The sequence below is a fragment of the Marmota flaviventris genome, chromosome 4 (assembly GCF_047511675.1).
Source record: "Marmota flaviventris isolate mMarFla1 chromosome 4, mMarFla1.hap1, whole genome shotgun sequence".
In the NCBI taxonomy this organism is placed as follows: Eukaryota; Metazoa; Chordata; class Mammalia; order Rodentia; family Sciuridae; genus Marmota; species Marmota flaviventris.
The window spans coordinates 115,371,179-115,390,355 of record NC_092501.1 but is presented as its reverse complement, the minus strand read 5'-3'; the positions used below and the strand labels follow the sequence as shown (position 1 = coordinate 115,390,355).

The 19,177-nt window shown below is 38.4% G+C and overlaps 1 protein-coding gene across 1 annotated transcript in view; it reads right to left on the bottom strand.

Annotated features, from left to right (window-relative positions):
* Positions 1 to 508: 508 nt before the first annotated feature.
* The window catches only part of Diaph3 (diaphanous related formin 3), a 474,806-nt gene continuing 456,137 nt past the window's right edge, over positions 509 to 19,177 (bottom strand). Inside the window, exon 28 of the mRNA XM_027938043.3 lies at positions 509 to 848. Coding sequence (XP_027793844.1) covers positions 586 to 848 — 263 coding nt within the window. The 3' untranslated portion in view covers positions 509 to 585. The remainder of the gene's footprint in view (positions 849 to 19,177) is intronic.

Below are 19,177 nucleotides of genomic sequence, written 5' to 3'. Positions count from 1 at the left end.
TAATACATACATTTCTATCATATAATTTTTGGAAATGCCCTCAGTTGGCTTACGAGTCCCTTAGAGGGTCAAGTTAACATGAATTAAACAATTATGATAAAGAGTTTACCAGTCATTTCCTTATAGTTGTGATATATTCAGTTAATATTCATGATGTTACAGTGGAGAAACCTAGGCCTATATAAATATACATGCATGTGTAGCAAGACTGATGATTTGATACTCATTAATGCTGAAATAGTAAAAATTACAGTGACTTAGAAAGATGGTATTTCTTAAGGACACATTGCTGAACACATGGCCTCCTACCTGCTCTCTAAAGCAATATGTATAATTTAACCACCAAATATAGAACAGATGAATACCAGGAGACAAAAAAAGCATTAAAGCACATTACAATCTTGAATAAGCCCAAACTTCAAGTACATAGAAAAAGCATTGCAATAATGTATTTAGCTTTATTTTTCTAATATATATCATAATTTAAAACTATATAAAGTCACTTATATAAAAGCAATTTTTTCAAGTGTTATAGCTTAGAGCATGGCTTTATATTTGGCTTAATCATTTTTTTGCCAGTTTAATTTATAAAGCTCGTAATCTTGCCAGCAGGGCTTCAACTTCGGGAACTGATTCGTTTTTAGAAACAGAGCCAAGAAGTTCCATTTCCTTTTTTCTGGTACTTTCTACATTACAGGCTTCCTTCTTCTCAACTGCCTTGATCCTCCCTGTAGACGAATGAATGTCTGGATTATAATTAAGCTCCTTGGCGACTGTAGTCCTTGTGGAGTTGCAATTGATACTGTAGTGTGAATGTGACCCTTCTGTCAACTGCACTTTCTGATTTTCTACAGGAAAGAAGCATAAAACTTGTCACTGTGATAAGCGAGGACTAGGCACATTGTAAAACATAAATGTAAAATAATTATTCATAATAAGCAAGTTCTCTTAGACTAAACTAAAAAATATCCAATTTAAAATAAACATGTAGAGGTCAAGAATATACAGCAACATAATAGAAAACCACTTCATTAGCACCAGAGCTTACCTTCTCCTTCCTTTAGGCTTGAAATGCCTGTCACTATGTTATCAGGGTTTGGTCCCGTATTTCATGTAGGTTTCTGCTCAAACATCAGTTAAATGGAGTCTCCTTCCCTAGTCATTCCTCTAGAATTGTACATATCCTTTTCATTGCTCTAGCCCCTCATCCTTTCCTTCCCAGAACTCAGGACCACGAGATGCATCATATTTGTTTACTTGTATACCGTCTGTCTCTTTACTAGAATTATGCTCTGAGACACCAGGAACATTCTTTTAAATATTGCTGCAGTCTCAGTGCCTAGAATGGCCCTGGTGCAAAGGAACTGCTCACTAAAAGTGTGTTGGATAAAGAGTTTATTATCTGACACATTTTGGCCCAAGATAAATACTATTTGAATAATAATGAAATTTTCTTTTTGAAGAAAACCAAGGAAGAAAGCCTCTAATCAGAATTTTAAAATTCAGTGTTTCCCTTAAATAATAAATTTAGCAGGCAGACCATTCAAACTTTCCAGCAAACCAGAATTATGTCCTATATGCACATCTATAATATGTGTACACATTGACACACACCCAAAGTGATGGTGAAATGATGTACCAAGGTAGTAAGGTGTTAGAGTCTTTAAACAAGTCAAAATAACACCTGGCATTTTGCCAGGGGAATGTTAGAGTTCGTAAACAAGTCTGGATGGTGCCTGGCAAAATACCAGAGGGAGTGGTTTGAGAAGTAACAAAAGCGAGCCATTATGTGTGGAGATTCCTGATTGGTTGACTGCTGTATCTAGTTTATGTTAATTAGATAAGCTGTGTGGAATGTATAAATACCGCTCCTATCCTACAATAAACGGCTTCCACTCCTGCTGTATCAATGTACAGAAGTTGTTCGTCACCCCCCCGGTTACTTTGCTGCAGCCAGCCGGACTGCGGCAGTAAGGAGAGAGTTGCAAGAGCTAATGATTAAATGGCTTGGCTGACTGAGTTTCCCAAAGAGACCTAGAATTTCTTTTAATTATCTTGATCTCACACTGCACAACCTATCTTAAAAGCAGATACCTTCAATATTCATGTAACCTTGAATGGGGCTTGAAAACAGCTTCGACAAACTTGACATGACATTTAAAGTTTTTTGGTTATTCGCTGAGAGATGTTCCATTATCCCAATAGTAATGACTTTGGAGCACAAGAAGTCACTCATGACAGTGTGTTTTATGTGAGTGCTGAAAATTCCAACCGAAAACAGCTTGTACATTAAAAGGTGGCTGCTGAAGATATTTACTGCACTGTCATTTCCTGACCAGGGGCTTCCAGTGATGGATGAGTATTTCACACAGTTTCTTGGACAATCTCAACAAATTTTAGAAGTATGATCACCTTTTAGCTGTTGGAAGAAGATAAATACACTTTTCTTATCACTTTCTCTATCAGGTGGGCAATTGTTACTCAAAAATCAAAATCTAATAGAGCAGTGATTTTCTCTTAGAGCAGTTTATGTGCTGCAGCTTATAATGTACAGATTGCAAGAAATGGCACAGTGGACATGGTAGTTCAGCAGTTCCCATGACCACATGAATTAATTTTTCTAGCACCTACCATCCTATCCCAAGAGTGTTTAAAAAAGTGCATTTGCAGCTAAGTGCAATCATTTTTCCCCTCCCCCAATGTTCCTATCATTTCTTGTCAACTACTCCATCATGGGCTATCTAACAACTCAGTTTATTCTGCTACTGGGCAACACTAGTTAAATGTCTGATTGCAAACAGGTTAGGTTGGCTAAAATATAGGTCTGGAATATGAAAAAAATGTATGCTTTTGAAGGACCTCAAGGCCCCAGGCCCAACATTAGGAAATCCAGCCCCTGTGCCTTGAAGCTGCAGGATGCTTTCTTACCCAGCCCCCATGTCAAAACCCCACCAGTTGCACATAGCATTTCAAGTCTTGCACAGTGGCAACCACAAGATGTTCCATATAGATAACCCCGGGAGGGCCAAACTTGAGCAAAAAAAACCAAGTTTACCCCCCAGGTGACCCTGCTGCTGGATTCAGGGAAACCAATAGAAAGGCTGCTGCTGTGCTAAGCTGAAAACTAACCCCCTGCTCCCTATAAAAGATCTGTGCCCCAGAGCCTGGTGTGCCAGTTCACCGAAGCTCCGGCTGAGGTTTCGCTGAGCACCCGCAGGCGCCTGTGTATCAATAAACTTGCCTCTTGCTTTTGCAGCCAGTGTCTCGTGTGGTTCGTTCCGGGTTTGGGATCTGTGGATCTTTCATTTGGAGGTTCCACCGAGATCCAAGATCCCGGTTCCGATCCCGATCCCTATCCGGAGGACACCCGACATCACTGGGAGGTAAGCTGGCCAGCTCGAGCTGTCTATGTCTAACCTGTTGTCCTGTTGGTTATCTGTTTTCTGTTTTGCGCGGCGTCTGAAAGACTATGCATAGTCACTTAGTATTCTGATTCTGAAGCAGTTCCGTGATCACTCAGGTTTCTGAGGCAGACGGGGAAGGAGTTGACGAACTCGGACTTCACCCCTGCCACCCTGGGAGACGTCCCAGGGATCAGAGGGGTCCATTTCTTTGGGGCCCCCGGTGTTTCCGAGGGATACACCATTTTTGTAGGCGACGGAGAAGCAGTTTCTCCCAGGCCATCTGTTTTGTAGGCGACGGAGAAGCAGTTTCTCCCAGGCCATCTGATTCTTTCGGTTGGTGCTGAAGCCGCGCAGCGTTCTTTGTGTTTTATGTCCTGTCTGATTCATATCTGTACTTTAGAGATGGGAACCAAATTTTCAGTCACAAATTTTGACACTCTCAAGGGGACTTTTAAGGAGTCCCCACTCTGCTTTCTTGGGGAAGCCTAGCACTCGAAACAACTGCAAGCAGAGGATAAACTTTTTGGGAGCTGGCTACTAAAAAGTTAAAAAAAAAAAAAGCCTAATGCCTAAGGTCAAACCAAACTGGAGGAACTGATCCTGTGGGTGAAAGATGGGATTAAGGGACTCCCAGCAGCTGCCAGAGCCATTTAGCTCTGGGGAGTTCCCTGGGTCCTTATCTACATCTTAAGGATTACGCCACCTCTGTTTACTTAAAAAGAAGGGACACTGAATGCAGTAAAGCCAGTCACACTGAGACCCTTGATTTTACACCTATAGTTGCCCCTACGTGAAAACATCTGGTCCACTCATGGGAAAGTCTATGGTGCCACTGATAGGAGTCATAATTAAATGAAAGTTCAAAACCTGGAGAGATATTTTCTTATCTGGTTGTCTGATTGTTTCTTAAAGATGATCTAGGTTAAATGTGTGTCTAAAAAATAATTTTTTATTGTAACAATCTGGTATCTGAATGGGTTTCTAAAGCATTGCACTATCTTGCAGTTAAAAGTTGGGTTTAAGCAATTGTTTAGTTTGATTTCAGATAGTTCATGCTAGAAAACTTAAATACTTGGAATAAAAAAAAATTAATTAAAATTAAAGAGTTTCAATTTTGAACTGGGTAGCCTGAAAAGAAATTAAAACGTTGGTCTGGCTCATAAAAATGACATTAGATAATTAAATAGCAATAGTCTTAAAAATTTTCAAAGCTTAATTTCAGATATATATGGTAATACGTGGGCAAATTTAATGTAACTCAATGCTACTTTAGAAACTTCAGAACTAGCAAAGTGACTTAGAGGTACTAAAAAATTTCTTCTGATGGTAGAGATCCTATTTCCAGTTTTATGTGAACAAGTTTTTCTAATGTAAAAAGATAAAATTTTAAATTTTGAAAATTACTTCTTAAATTTGTATTATAATTTTCAACATCTAAAACCTGGAAATATAACTTAAGGTTAAAATGCCTTAGGCCTAAAGTGTCTGCTCAAAATAGCAGTTCCTGTCCTCAAAATTAAGCTTATAAGTTTCTCTAGGTGTTCAAAAAGGCCCTAATAAAATGTTAACTCTGCTTAAATTTAGAAGTTTACAAATATTGTTTCAAAATGTGAACAAAAAGAGGTTTATATAATTATGGTGTTATTAATGTGTTCATATCTTCCAGGTATACAAGTCTGTAAGGTAGAAGCTTCAAAAGAACATTATATCAAGCTGGTGTTCTAAAGTTGTATGGTAATTTTAAATTTTGACCTCTTGTAGAAAAGTAGTAATGTACCTTATTGCAAAACACAGGAGTGCATTGCTGCTTTTCTATAGGAGGTTAAAAGCTTTCAGCCTTTAATTCATGTTTTAGGTGTGATATTATGTTGTGTTAGCTAATGTTCATGTAAACTTGAACAACAATTTATGTAAACTTTATAAAATGATCAGCTTCAGAACTATAGTACTTGAGATTTATAAAGAGCCCTGCCTTACTTGAGATAAGGCTCTGTCCCATCTCACTACATGTAAAAGTGGCTATAAAAAAGTAAGCCAGATTTCAGTACAGTTAAAATTGTGTCCAAAAATAGGTTTATGCCAAGATTACTAGGATCTCAAACAGAAAATTATGATGTATAACCCTGCTAGAATTCAAGGTAGCTATTATATAAGCTAAATATGTTTTTACCCTAGTTAGTTTTGTTTTAAAATTTACTTATAGATGGTTTAAGGATTGCCTGTTAATGTCTTAAAAAGGTATTGCTTTAAGAACACAACCTGGGCCAACATAAGATAAGAAGTTATCACCTACAGGATAGAGAGATAAACATTAAAGCCCAGTGCTCTTAATATAAGGCTGTTAACTTATTTGCTGGATGTTTAAGATCAAGTTTTTAAAATTAATTAAATTAAAAGGGCCAAGAAAACCAATATTCGGCTCTTGCCCTCTGAGTCAGTCTGAATCAGGGAATAGGGGACTTCTCCAAAGGGCTCAGCAACTCTAGGCCACATAACCTCCTGAGCAGGGAGATTAATGAGACCAATGGAGGACAGAAAGCCAATCGGTGCATTTGCTGTAAAGAGAAAGGTCATTAAAAAAGGGAGACATCCCTGATGCTTCTGAGGGAAGCCATATGGTCAAGCAAGGCCTGGGCCCATCCTAGCGCAAATGGCACTAGCAGAACTGAAAAGCTGCTATGAAGTTCCCGAGGACTCCCAGGATAATTCAGCTGACTGTAAACAATAGGTAGAAACAAAAGTCAGTTTGACTTGCTTCATCTTAAACACTTAGCAAAGACAGTAAAAGCCAAAGCACAGCTGTTCCTAAACATCTTAAATACTTGATGTTTGCTAATATGGTTATCCAGCCCTAAGTAGCAGAATTAAAGATTTCTCTATTAGAAGGTTCTCTTAAAAGCTCGCAAAAATGTGCCAGGGGATGACGGGCGCCCCACCCAACTCACAAATTTGATTAATGAAGCTTTTTCTTCAACCCGGCCAAACTGGGACTATGCGACTGAAGCAGGTAGGAACCACCTACGTCTCTATCGCCAGTTACTCATAGCGGGTCTCCATGCAGAACCATCAGGAGACTTTAACGCTTGAAACTGGCACTAGAGACTGGGTACAACTCCTACCTTTAGCCTTGTACCGGGCCCGAGACACCCCAGGCCCACAGGGACTAACCCCATTTGAGATTCTGTACGGTGCACCACCACCCGCTGTTAACTTTTATGAAACTGAAACCTATGCCTCCCTCACCCCATCTATGCAGACTCATTTGCATGCTTTGCAATTGGTCCAGAATGAGGTCTGGAAGCCTCTAGCCGCAGCATACAAGGAGGAACTTAAAACCCCCTCGCTGCCACATCCCTTCAAAGTTGAAGACACCGTCTGGGTACGCAGGCACCAGAACAAGAACCTCGAACCGCGGTGGAAAGGACCCTACACCATTCTGCTGACCACTCCCACTGCAGTCAAAGTGGACAGCATCGCTGCTTGGATCCACGCCTCCCACGTGAAAGCTGCACATCCACAGGAGTCCACAGGCACCTCTCCGGATCCAGAATGGAAGTTACAACGCACTCAAAATCCACTAAAGATAAGACTCACACGCTGTTGATTTTCCTTGCTTTGTGCTTTGTATTTCCCCTAACGGTTGCTAACCAAACTGTGAGCCAGACATGGCAAATATTATCGGGGACAGGAGATATAATTTAAAAACAAACATCCACAAAATACCCCCTTTGGGCTTGGTAACCTGCTCTAAGGCCTGATCTTTGTTACCTGCTGGCTAAGGCAAAGGACTTTGATGACCCCAGTGAGGCAGAAGCATGCGTCTACAGTGGACGCTGCGCCTGCGTAAAACATCCCACAGGGTGTAGAGCAGCTCTAAGGGAGACACCCTTCTACATATGCCCTAGGGATGGAAAAACCCAGTCACAGGTACAAAAATGTGGACAACGTGAAAGTTACTATTGTAAATCTTGGGGATATAAAACTACGAGGGATATATGATGGAAGCCAGGTTCATCTGGGGATTTAATACAAGTAAAAAAAAAAAAGGACAAGAGCCCGCACTATCTTCCGACTCCTGTAGGAGCCTGAAATGGTACGGGGCAGGGCCATGCTCCGCGTTTGCCTGCAACCCCTCAAACATTACCTTTACTCAGGCAGGCAAGACATCAAAAAAGAAAAAAAAAAAATGGGGCCTAAAAATGTACTTCAAAAATGCCTACGACCCTGGGGTCCTATTCAAAATTAGGCTAACTACTATATTATCTACTGTAGCTGGCCCCTTGATTATATTACTGTTAATTTTAACCTTTGGACCTTGTATATTCAACAAATTAATGCAATTTATGAAAGAAAAACTGTCTGTAATCCAAACTATGGTCCTCGCGCAGCAATATCAAGTACTCCCACAGCACCCTGAGCCATCAGCTGAGCTAGTGCCGGACTCTGAGCAGGTAGATCAATGGATATAGGATTATATCCCGGATAAAGAAAAGGGGGGAATGAAGGACCTCAAGGCCCCAGGCCCAACATTAGGAAATCCAGCCCCTGTGCCTTGAAGCTGCAGGATGCTTTCTTACCCAGCCCCCATGTCAAAACCCCACCAGTTGCACATAGCATTTCAAGTCTTGCACAATGGCAACCACAAGATGTTCCATATAGATAACCCCGGGAGGGCCAAACTTGAGCAAAAAAAAAACAAGTTTACCCCCCAGGTGACCCCGCTGCTGGATTCAGGGAAACCAATAGAAAGGCTGCTGCTGTGCTAAGCTGAAAACTAACCCCCTGCTCCCTATAAAAGATCTGTGCCCCAGAGCCCGGTGTGCCAGTTCACCGAAGCTCCGGCTGAGGTTTCGCTGAGCACCCACAGGCGCCTGTGTATCAATAAACTTGCCTCTTGCTTTTGCAGCCAGTGTCTCGTGTGGTTCGTTCCGGGTTTGGGATCTGTGGATCTTTCACTTTCAGTCCCATAACTTCTGTGGATATACAGAATCAAGCGCAATTCCACATGTGGCAAGGTGAAAAGAACCTGGGATTTTAAGGTAAACCTGCAATGAAACCCAAACTCTACTGGGGAACTCAACCCCCCTTTGAGTCTTAGGTTCTAATAATCTCAGCGAGTAAGGATAAAAGGAAGTAATGCAGATGGCACCCACATGGCGATTCCTTTCCTTCCTCTTTCACAGCTTTCAAAGGGGGGCATCTCTCACCCAAGGCTTAGGGCTTATTTGGAGGCTCTCTGACTTTCTACTGACAGTGACGGTGAGGGCTGATGCCACCTTATGAGTAGCTTGTGTTTATATGGCACTCTTAACTTGTAAAGCATTCACTGCCCTTTAAGCATTACCACCCTCATTTTATAGTTTGAGGGGTAAAAGCAAATGGAGGTTAAGTCAGTTGCTTACACCCAGTAACTAAGTCAGTGGCAGAAGCCAGCTGCTGTCTCTAGAGACACTGAGTCTGTCTTAAATCTGGAAAGCTTTTTGCCCAAGGAAAGTGCTAAGTAATGCAAAGCCAAGTTTCATAATAATGATGTCCTGTACTTATACTTTGAAATGCTTTCTCACACACTGAATTCTCATACTAACTTTGTAAAGTAGATAGTATACCTTTGTAAACAACCTTTTCACAGTATGCCCAAGGTCACACATATCTTCTTTTCTGTCCTGCTCTCACTTAAATTCATGACCATGAATTTCAAGCAAGACCTGAATCCCACTACAATTCCCCAGTCCATTCATTCTTCCTTTCTCCTAGACAACTATTTCACACCTTCTACTATCTCTTCAAACCTCCAACATGTCCTCCTGCATTCTCATTTAACTCAGTCATAGCAATCAGAAGAGAACTCCCAGCTCCCCACAAAATCTGTTGTCTACCTCTGCCTCTCCCCCACAGTAGGACTGCCCAACCTTCTGTGCTCCCCTCTGAGAGTGACCCCTCACATAGACGCTAATCTGGCTTGTCTACTGCAAGATATCCCTCTGGCAGCTGTGCCCTCCCTTCTGCATTGTGAAGGTTTACCTCTCCTCTTGATCATCCCCTTAGCATACAAATGTGTTGTGATAACTCCAAACTTGAGAGAGAGAAAAAAATCCCTATTTGCCTCCATATCCTGCTCCAGCTACAAACTCAGTTCTTGACTCCCTTTAAAGCAAAACATCTTGAAAGAATTGCCCAGGCTTACTGTATTAATTCCTCTCTTCCCATTTTTCTCTGGAACCCACTATAATCATGCTTTTGACACGTTAGTCTTCTCAAACAGTCCTTGTTAAGGTCACTAATGAACTCTGTGTTGCCCAAAACAAGGATTGTATATCCATTTGGACATCTTAGTCCTCTGTTACTGGATCTGTACCAGATCCAAGGATGAAATGCCTAGCATAGCCTGAGTTTTTCTTTTACTGTTTGGTCTTTGAACTTCTCTGGAGGCTTAGGTGAATAACAATAGGTGGGCCAATGCAAGCAACAGCATTTCTATCCTTTTGAGCAACTCAAAATAGCTGTGGGGTTGCTTTAGGGACAAAATGATGAGAGAATAACTAAGATGGTATTTAACTCCTCTGTGGTTTCAGGTGGAGAATCTTTCATGAGAAGCAACTGATAATACAGGATAAAAAGGAAAGAGGCCATTACTGAGACCACTGAAGAACTAAAAAGACAATGCACAGGGTCTTTTAAAGGATGCATTTATAGCTCTGTTAGAAGTCCCTAGATAACAATTTTTCACTTCCAGTATTCATTTCTCTCTCAGCACACCAAAAGCCCCATCCTGGTCCTCAGCTTCTTTTTGCTTTGTTCCCAGCCATTGGAGACCAAAACTATGGAACTGAGGGAGTCATATCTTAAATGGGAAAGTAAATAAACAAAGCTGGGTTGGAATAGTCACCTTATCGCACTATAACTAGAGAAAATGATTTCAGACAAAGAAGCCTCCCAAGTTAGAAGTTCACACTTATGTAAAAATCTTATTGCAATGGTGGTTCAAGGGCAGGTGTCGGATTGGTGGCTTTGTGTGGGCTGCGCTAGAGACCTAAATTCCACATGAACAGATGCACTGTTTCTAAATGGTTGACTTCCAAACAAGACAGGATGACAATCCTGTAAATTGGACAGAACTTTTTATACATGTTTGGAGCCATCAACAAATTTTCATTTGATGTAAGTGGGCTCATCCTTTACACATGAAATTAGATAGTTTTCAAGATGACCCACTTGGACACAAGCAAACAATGAAAAATAAGGCTGGGGTATCAATTAAAAGAGAAGCATTTCTTTCTCCCCAACTCATAGATACCTATTTTAAAGTGGAAACTAAAAATATTAAGTCAAAGTAGGATGATTGCTTAATCCTCCAAAGGGAGTATGTTTGTGCTATTTTATGAATCAAACCCTCAGCTTTTTTCCCCTTTAGGATATTACAATTGATGTTTGCGTATGATATATCTAGGACTCTTACCAATATTTAGGGCCACTGGTGACTGTAGTACCGATAGGCAACAAACCAACTGCTATTCTTAGTACCAATTCAGTAAGGGAATTCAATCCACATATCTTGTATTTGTGTTTCTGTGGAAATAAACAGGATGAGAATACATGCTATTTTACTTTAAGGGAGGCTTCATATGATTCTTACTATAAGGATTAAATCTGAAGCCCCACCCCTGAAAATGAATGAAAAGTTGAACAGTTCTTTGATACCACTGGACTTAAAAACCAGGCTATAAACTACATCCATTGTTGGGTCCCCTGACATAACATTTAGCAAAGTTCAGATCTGGATGACAGAGCAAGTTCAAAAAAACCTCTACCACTCTGCACTAACTTTTCTGTTGTTTCTTGAGTAGCAGCACAAAAGACAAGGAACTAGGAAAGATTCTGAAAAAAACAAACAAACAAACAAAAAACCCACCACCATCACCACCAGAAAAAACAATTTGCAACTTGGCATCTAAATGAGGAAATATTTCTGCTAGCAGTTGTTATGCTTCTTGAGCTGAGTTCCTTGGGGGAACCCTCTCCACTGCAGGAAGGATCAGCTATGGTTCAGAAAGAGGCCTTTTTCCCTTTAAGGCAGTATTGATCCCCCAGCACACTGTGGTCTAATGGGCACTGGCTTCTTAGAAGTGCCAAGTCTCAGATGAAAAATAAAATTGAGCTCCTGCCTTTTGTGGTCAATGGTGAGTCTGTGGCAGCCTTGATGGGGGGAAAGAATATAGAACTCTGGTGTTCTCAATGATTGTATCTCTTTAGTCTTCCTGAAATTTGGTCTGTTCTTACAATTCTTTAACTATTACTTTGACCTACTAAGTAGCTGTTTTGTTTCAACCTAGCAATGGCTTTACTTTGGTGAAACACAAAAATAACCCATAAATATAATTTTTAAAGCACCACAGGGTCTATGTGATAGTAAAGTGTGTGACAAATATATGTTTTTAATCTATGCAATAACTGAAGTTAGTGCTGGCCACCAGCAGCCCATGTCCCTGTGGTTTTCCTTACTGTTGATTTATTGAGGCTATAAATAATTGTTTTCCCTTGGTTTCATTTTGCTGTTTATTTTATCTTATGTATTGAAAATATATAAAAGTGATAAAAAGAGCAAAAGGGCATTTTGTATATGGTTAAAATCATTTAGGAGTGCCAAGAAACTTTTATTGAAACCAGTTATTTAAAAAAAAAACAAAAATATATCTGGGTACAGGAGATAATTGATAAGTAAGATAGAACCTTCTATCTATCTATCTATCTATCTATCTAATTTCTACTTAGACTTGTTCTGTATCATTATCCTTTGCAAGTTTGAAGACAGCACTGCCATTTTGCCATTTCCTATATTGGTTGGGCTCTGAGTCTCCGTTTTGTTCAGGCACTTGAGCACAGGACAGATCTAGTCTCTTTGATATAAAGACAATAATAATATAAATCTTTCCACATTTAAAAAAAATCTTTCTACTCAGTTTTTTTTTTTTCCTCAGTATTAAGGATTGAACCTAGGGGTGCTCTAACACTGAGCTACTGTCACAGTGCTTTTTATTTTAAGACAGAGTCTGGCCTTAAACTTATAATGCTCCAGACTCAGCCTCCCAAGTCACTGGGATTACATACTGGGATTACAAGTATGTAATCCCAGTGCTGGGCTCCACTCAATTCTTAGCAATTTTAATTTGATTTTTAATCATACCTCTATTGGAACGGCTCCCTATAAATTATCCAAAGTCTAAAATTCCTAAATTCAACATAATTTCCTCATGCCACTTCATTTTCACTTGACATCTATAACATTTTGGAATGCATGTAATAATGAATTTGGTTGGCCTTTGTCCTAGTTCCTATGAGATAGCCTCTAAACCCTTGGAATTTTGTTATTACTCATGGTGAGACCCTCAGACTTGCAGTTTGACAATATAACCTGATGGTTTGCTAATTAGATGGTATGCTAATTAGGTAACTCATGGTGGGCCCATAGATAGTTAATGGTAATGAATGACATCAGGTAGGGACTGGTCAAGCCAGAAAGACCAATCACATCTTTAGAGGGTTGAGGTTTGGAGCCAAGCGATAGCAACTTGATCTCCAATGAGTGGAAAGGGGCTGGAGTTTGAATTTAATCTTGTGGCAAATCAATAATGCCTAAGTAATGAAGCCTTAATATAAACTCAGGGCACTGAAGTTCAGGTGAGATTTCCTGGTTAGCAGTATACTTATCTCTTGGTGTCTACAGGCCATTGGTTACAGGACTCTGCTGGGACCCCAAAGTCTCAGAAAGCTTGAGTCCTCTATATAAAATAGTTTAGCATTTGCATGTAACCTATGCACATTCTCCATGTACTTTAAATTATGTCTGTATAATAACTACTACAAAGTAAATGCTATCTAAAAAGTTATATTGTACTGCTTAAAGAATAATAAAAAAGTTTGTAGATGTTCACTACAGATACATATTTAAAAAATATTTTCAATCTGCAGTTGGCATGTGAAATCCATAGATAGGGAGGACTGATAATACTGTGTATTGTCACACATCATTGTGCTGAGAGGATGGTGTGTCCTAGAAGACAGCATGAAACATCAAGTGTCTTTTCCTTTGGCTGGTTCTGATTTGTATCTTTGTACTATAATTAAGCTGTATTAGCAAGTATTGGGCTTTCCTAAATCTTGTCATTCTAGCATATTATTGAAACTGAGAGGGTGGTAGGAACCACTGAACTTGTAGCCAGCTGGTCGGAGTGAAGGCTGCCTGGTGACCCCCAAATTTGTTGCTGGTATCTGAACTGAGGTTAGTCTTTTGCACGACTATGACTTGTGAAATCTGGCTTAACACTACGTAGTTGGTGTCATGATTCATTGCAGAATATTCACAACTTAGATTCTATTATATAATTAATAATATCAAATAACTGCACTGCCATTATAAACATTTATATATAGTTCGCAAACATTTTCTTGATGTACCCATGCATTTGATTCTTATAACTCCCCTGTGAAAGAGGTGATGTGAGAATATTTACCATGTTTTAAATAAAGCTGAGGAAGAGCAGAGATAAAACGCAAGTTCTCAGACTCCTAGTTAACTCGTTCTATCATGATATAGCCCTTTACCATGCTTACTCTTTGGAAATTTATTCTACTTTATCAATGCTCCCAATCAGAGCTCTTGATGTGGCCATTTTTTAGATCCTATTTTTCTGCCCTTTTTACATTCTCTAAGATCTTAGAACTTCATTTCCTTTGGGAAGAAGATACCACATCTGCATTTCCAGCCCTGCCAACAGAGCTTCAAAATGGTGTCCACCTGGCTTCTCTAAATATCTCATCATAAATGACCTACCATTACTTCTGATAACAACATTTCAAACTGAACTTTCACATCCCAAAACAGCATCTTCTTCATATTAAACCAATAATAGCATCTGTTTACAGTCCTACTGTTCTTGACAGCTGTCTTATGTAACTTAACAGCTACTAAATAAACATTTCTAAAACTGTCTGTCAGGTAGTAAATAGCAGGTAATAAATAATTCGATTGGTTGATCTGGTATTTCAAGAACACAAGGGTAGGGTTTGACAGTAAAGATATTAAACACTATATATCTCATAAATCCTTTATATACTATTTTAAAATTTTTACAACAACCCTAAAAGATAGTTATTAAATCCCCATACTTATTAAGCATTTATTCCTCTGACATAAACATAAAAGGATTCTCTAAATATATACTTGTTTTGAGTACAACCTTTAAAAAATTTCCATATACTCTATATATGTATGAATTGTAATGCATTCCGCTGTTATATACAAAGAAAAAAAATAAAATAGAAGAAACATCAATGGAAAAAATAAATAAAAAATTGAGAAATTAAAAAAAAAATTCCACATAGACTGAATACTTGAGATTGATTATCAATATATGCTTAATAAGAATCTGCTTAGAACAATCTGATTTTATTCATTAGAGAATTCAATCCTGGAGTATGTTTGTACTAAAGAAAATTTTATATTAAAATAATGTTATATGACTGTGTACATGGAAATGTCATTTTACTTCTCCCTAGCCTGTTCCTAAATACATATTAGATTCACCCTATATAAACACATTAACATTTTCAAGAAGTAAGGAAACTACCTTATATCCATCTAACCATGGTCTAACTTGCTCACATATAAGTGTGTGAAGGCGTGTCCCTAAACTCATCTCATAACAGTTGCCTCATATCGTATTTCCTCAGTGGCAGAACCTAAGCATGGCAAGGTTTTATTACCTTGCTTCATTTAACATTTGTATTAATCCATTCCAAAGAACACACTTTGGAATAACAGTATCTGAATAAAAATTAAGCTGATTAACATCATTTTGTTTAATGTATATATAAATTTTTTGCTTTCTGGTGCCTTGAGGACCCAGTTTTTAGTTTATAGCAGTACTGTCCAACAGAAATAAAATGAGAATCACAAAAGTGGGCTATGTGCAATATAAAAATTTAGAAGCCACACTAAATATTGAATAAAATCAGGTGAAATTAATTTTAATATTGTATTATATTTAACCTATTGACAAATATTTCAATATCTAAGCAAAAAAAAAAACATGAATGAAATCTTTAGCCTTTCAAAACCAAGTGTATATTTTGTATCTGTAATACACTTTAATTCTGAGTAGTTATATTTCAAGAATTTAAGAGCCACTCTGGCTAGTAGCTACTATATAGGGAAGCACAGGTCTAGAACCTGGAGTTTACAACAGTGCCATTAACTCTTAATGTTTCTGGGGTTGGTTTGAATACTTTTATCTCCAGTTTAGTTTGTACTATTGATTACTATTAAAAAGAATTTAGGAGTTATGACAAAAATAAACAATTTTCTAAACTTTAAAGTTCAAATCATAATAATCTATATACTAATGGAAATTAGTATTGTCTATTTCTTAGACTTATAAATAAATTATAAATGTGTATATGGAGATATTAGTTCACCTGGCTAGAACCAAAGTTACTAAAAGAGTCTGAGTCTGACATTTGTATGGATCAGTAGTAAATTTGGCTTTGTTCTATTCACAGACTGTACACTGATTATGGTTAGTCAACAAATAAATAATGTATTATATGCTGTAGCTGGGCGTGGTGTACCATGCCTGTAATCCTAGTGGCTTGGGAGGCTGAGGCAGGAGCATTTTGAGTTCAAAGCCAGCCTCAGCAACTTAGCAAGACCGTAAGCAACTCGACCCTTTCTCTAAATAAAATATAAAAAAGGGCTGGGGATATGGGTTAGTGGTTAAGCTCCCCCTGGGTTCAATCCTTGGTACCAAAAAAAGTGCTGTTTGAAATTCGTAAGTTGTAGATATAAACATACCCAAAGGCTGGGGGAGAAAAATTCTCCAATATATAACCTACTGAGATTAGTCAACAAATGAAGAAAACCCTTTAGTGAAATCATATATAATAGGAGGAAAAAGAACCAAATGAAAGAATGCAGTGTTCCAATATTAGCATTCATTATGATTTTGTTTATATAAAGGAGGAACAGTTATACATTTCTAGGTAATTTGGATTTTGTGAATGGCAAAATAGAAAATGGCCAAAGATTAAAAATATACTCATGACACTTGAATTCTAATAATGACAAGCCTACAGCTGCTATTGTTATGTTCTGACATGTTTATCCAGCCCCCTGAGAACAGGGAAACAATGTTACCATTCAGAGATTTTTCTATCTTTACTTCATAGTTCTGTATGATGTTTTTGTAAATCATGAAAATCAGAGGGCTCTAATGTGATAACATCATTGTGCTCCTTTCCCAAACAAGGTTAACCTTTATTCCATGCCATTCCTCTACTCATATCGGATCAGGACCTACACATGTCGGGTGAAGTTCATGGGTTGCCACTGGTAGAAGCCGATAGACTGTTCTATCATGGCATAGCAACATTCTCTTGTCCTGTTGATGGTACCAATTTCTCATTATGAAATCTGAAACTATTTCTAAGATTTTAGTTTCATGTATTTCTAGAAAATGAATGAAATAAAGGAATCTGGCATGAGTCATAGATGTTACCTTGAAGAGTGTAGCTCAGGCTAGTACACTACTGCCTCCCACTGGCAGTTTGAGGCAAGTGAGTACCTCAGAGGACACTAACCTATTTACAAATTGGTAGATACTGGTCTTATTCCTCCAAAGGACAATTTTTGCACAGGTAACTTTGGAAGCAATGTTGAGGTGTTCTGAATTTCTCTGAATTTGTTCCCTGCCTAGACTACAAGATCTGTGACAGAAATCTAACAAATACTTTGAGGATGGATCTTCTCCTACTCCAAAAGAGAAACTGGTTTCAAAGGGTATTTGACAGAACATCTATTGCTTATTAAAATTTTTATCTTTATATTCTTCCCCCCTTTTATTACAGGGCCTTACATTATATCTCAGGGGAAAAAAACAAGAGAAAAAATATTATTTAAAAACCTTCAAGGCTGGGGTTGTTGCTCAGTGGTCAATTGATCGCCTAGCACGTACGAGGTCCTGGGTTCAATCCTCAGCACCACATTTAAATAAATAAAATAAAGGTATTGTGTCCAACTACAACTACAAAATAGATATTTAAAAAAATCCTCAGCAGCATTTTCCTAAATAAAAATATGGCATGAGTTAAAATAACATAGTAGGAAATATAACAATTTAATACATCCAGAGAAATGTTCAAAAGCTTTAAGTAATCTAAAATATGGAGGGAATGCATGACAATTGAGGGTAAATATATACTACTCATTTCTAGAACTAGTATGTTTAGATCAGTGACCTGGAGCCGGGTGCAGAGTCGCTTCTGCTGGTTTTGGCTGGACGAAAGAATATCGACCTTCATTTTAAAGGTGAGATTTTTGATCCTCAAAATAAGTCAGGCAAAGAGAACCTTTCTTAGAAGCTTTTCCCTTTTAATGATGAAAACAGTAAAAGGAATAGGTCAATGTCACCAGTTATTTTCTTGCAAATAAAACACCAAGTTTGGTTTCTATGAAACCCCAGGCTGCACTGAGATCTCTGAAAAATTGGTTTCTGTAAACAACTCATTTTTAATGCTGCCTTGGCTGAGCCTGTGCTTCCTGGGACTCTGTGGAGACACAAATGGATCGGACCACACAATTCCCTCTTTCCGTTTACTGCTACAGATTCCTGCCTCGGGCTCCTCTCCTCAGCAGGGACTGTTAACTCAAAGACCTGCTTCCACTCGTCTTCCTGGGGCTTTGGAGCACCTCCTGTCTCTATGGTAACACAAAACACAGCAGTAGAAATGTACTGTACAGTGGGCAGAAAGAAAGAAATGAGCGTGCAGGGCTCTTGGAAAGCTAAAGAGGGTGCTGGCCACAGGAGAAATGACCAGGAGGCAAGATAAGGTGAATATTCCTTGCTCCATTCTTCATTCTTCCTCTTAAAAGAGCTGTAAGCATCAGCTAAAAGGCCTTGGAGCATATGGAACTTTATAATCCACATGGTATTTGAAATTCCGAAAACATATTGGAGACCTATACTAGCCATAGTCTAGCAATTCACAGTTCATTAAACCACTGAGGTAAATTAGAGTTCTGTTAAATGAGATATAAAAAGAAAAAAATTATACCAAACATTCCTATATGGTTTATGTTAAAGACAAAGGAAAATATTAAATATTCTTTTTCATAAATATACATTTTCTTGGTCTTCTTCAATGGGGCATTATATAAGTTTAGTGGTTCAGATTAATCAGAAGGTTTATGTCCCCAAATTGATGGTCAATTCCAATCTGTTTCTTGGTCATACATAATACTCTAACTCAGATAGGCCTTTCTCAAAAACATGATAAAGCATGAGGGACAGTAGTGCCATCAACGTGAAAATATTCAATACACCCACACATCTACACATTATGAAAGATTATGCATATAGATACTTAATAAAATGCATATAATACATAGGAATTCTCTTAATGTTTTAAAAACATTTCATACAAGCCTATGAAATATGGATGAGCAGTGATTCTGGGAGCTGGCTCTGAGCACAGGAATGTCTGTTGAAGATACTGTGGACATTGCTTGGCTACAGCCCCAAGGCAGGGTCTGCTGATACATTTTAAGCACCTGTACTCAGTAACAAAGCTAGTTCAGGACTCTGTCTTCTGAAATAGTACCTCAACAATTAGAATAGTGAAAATTCAGGGAAGTTAATTATATACTTACAGAGCTTTATTGTTAGGATCGAGATGCTTTCCTTAGTCTCCGTTTTTTTTTTTTTTTTTTTAAAAACCATCAA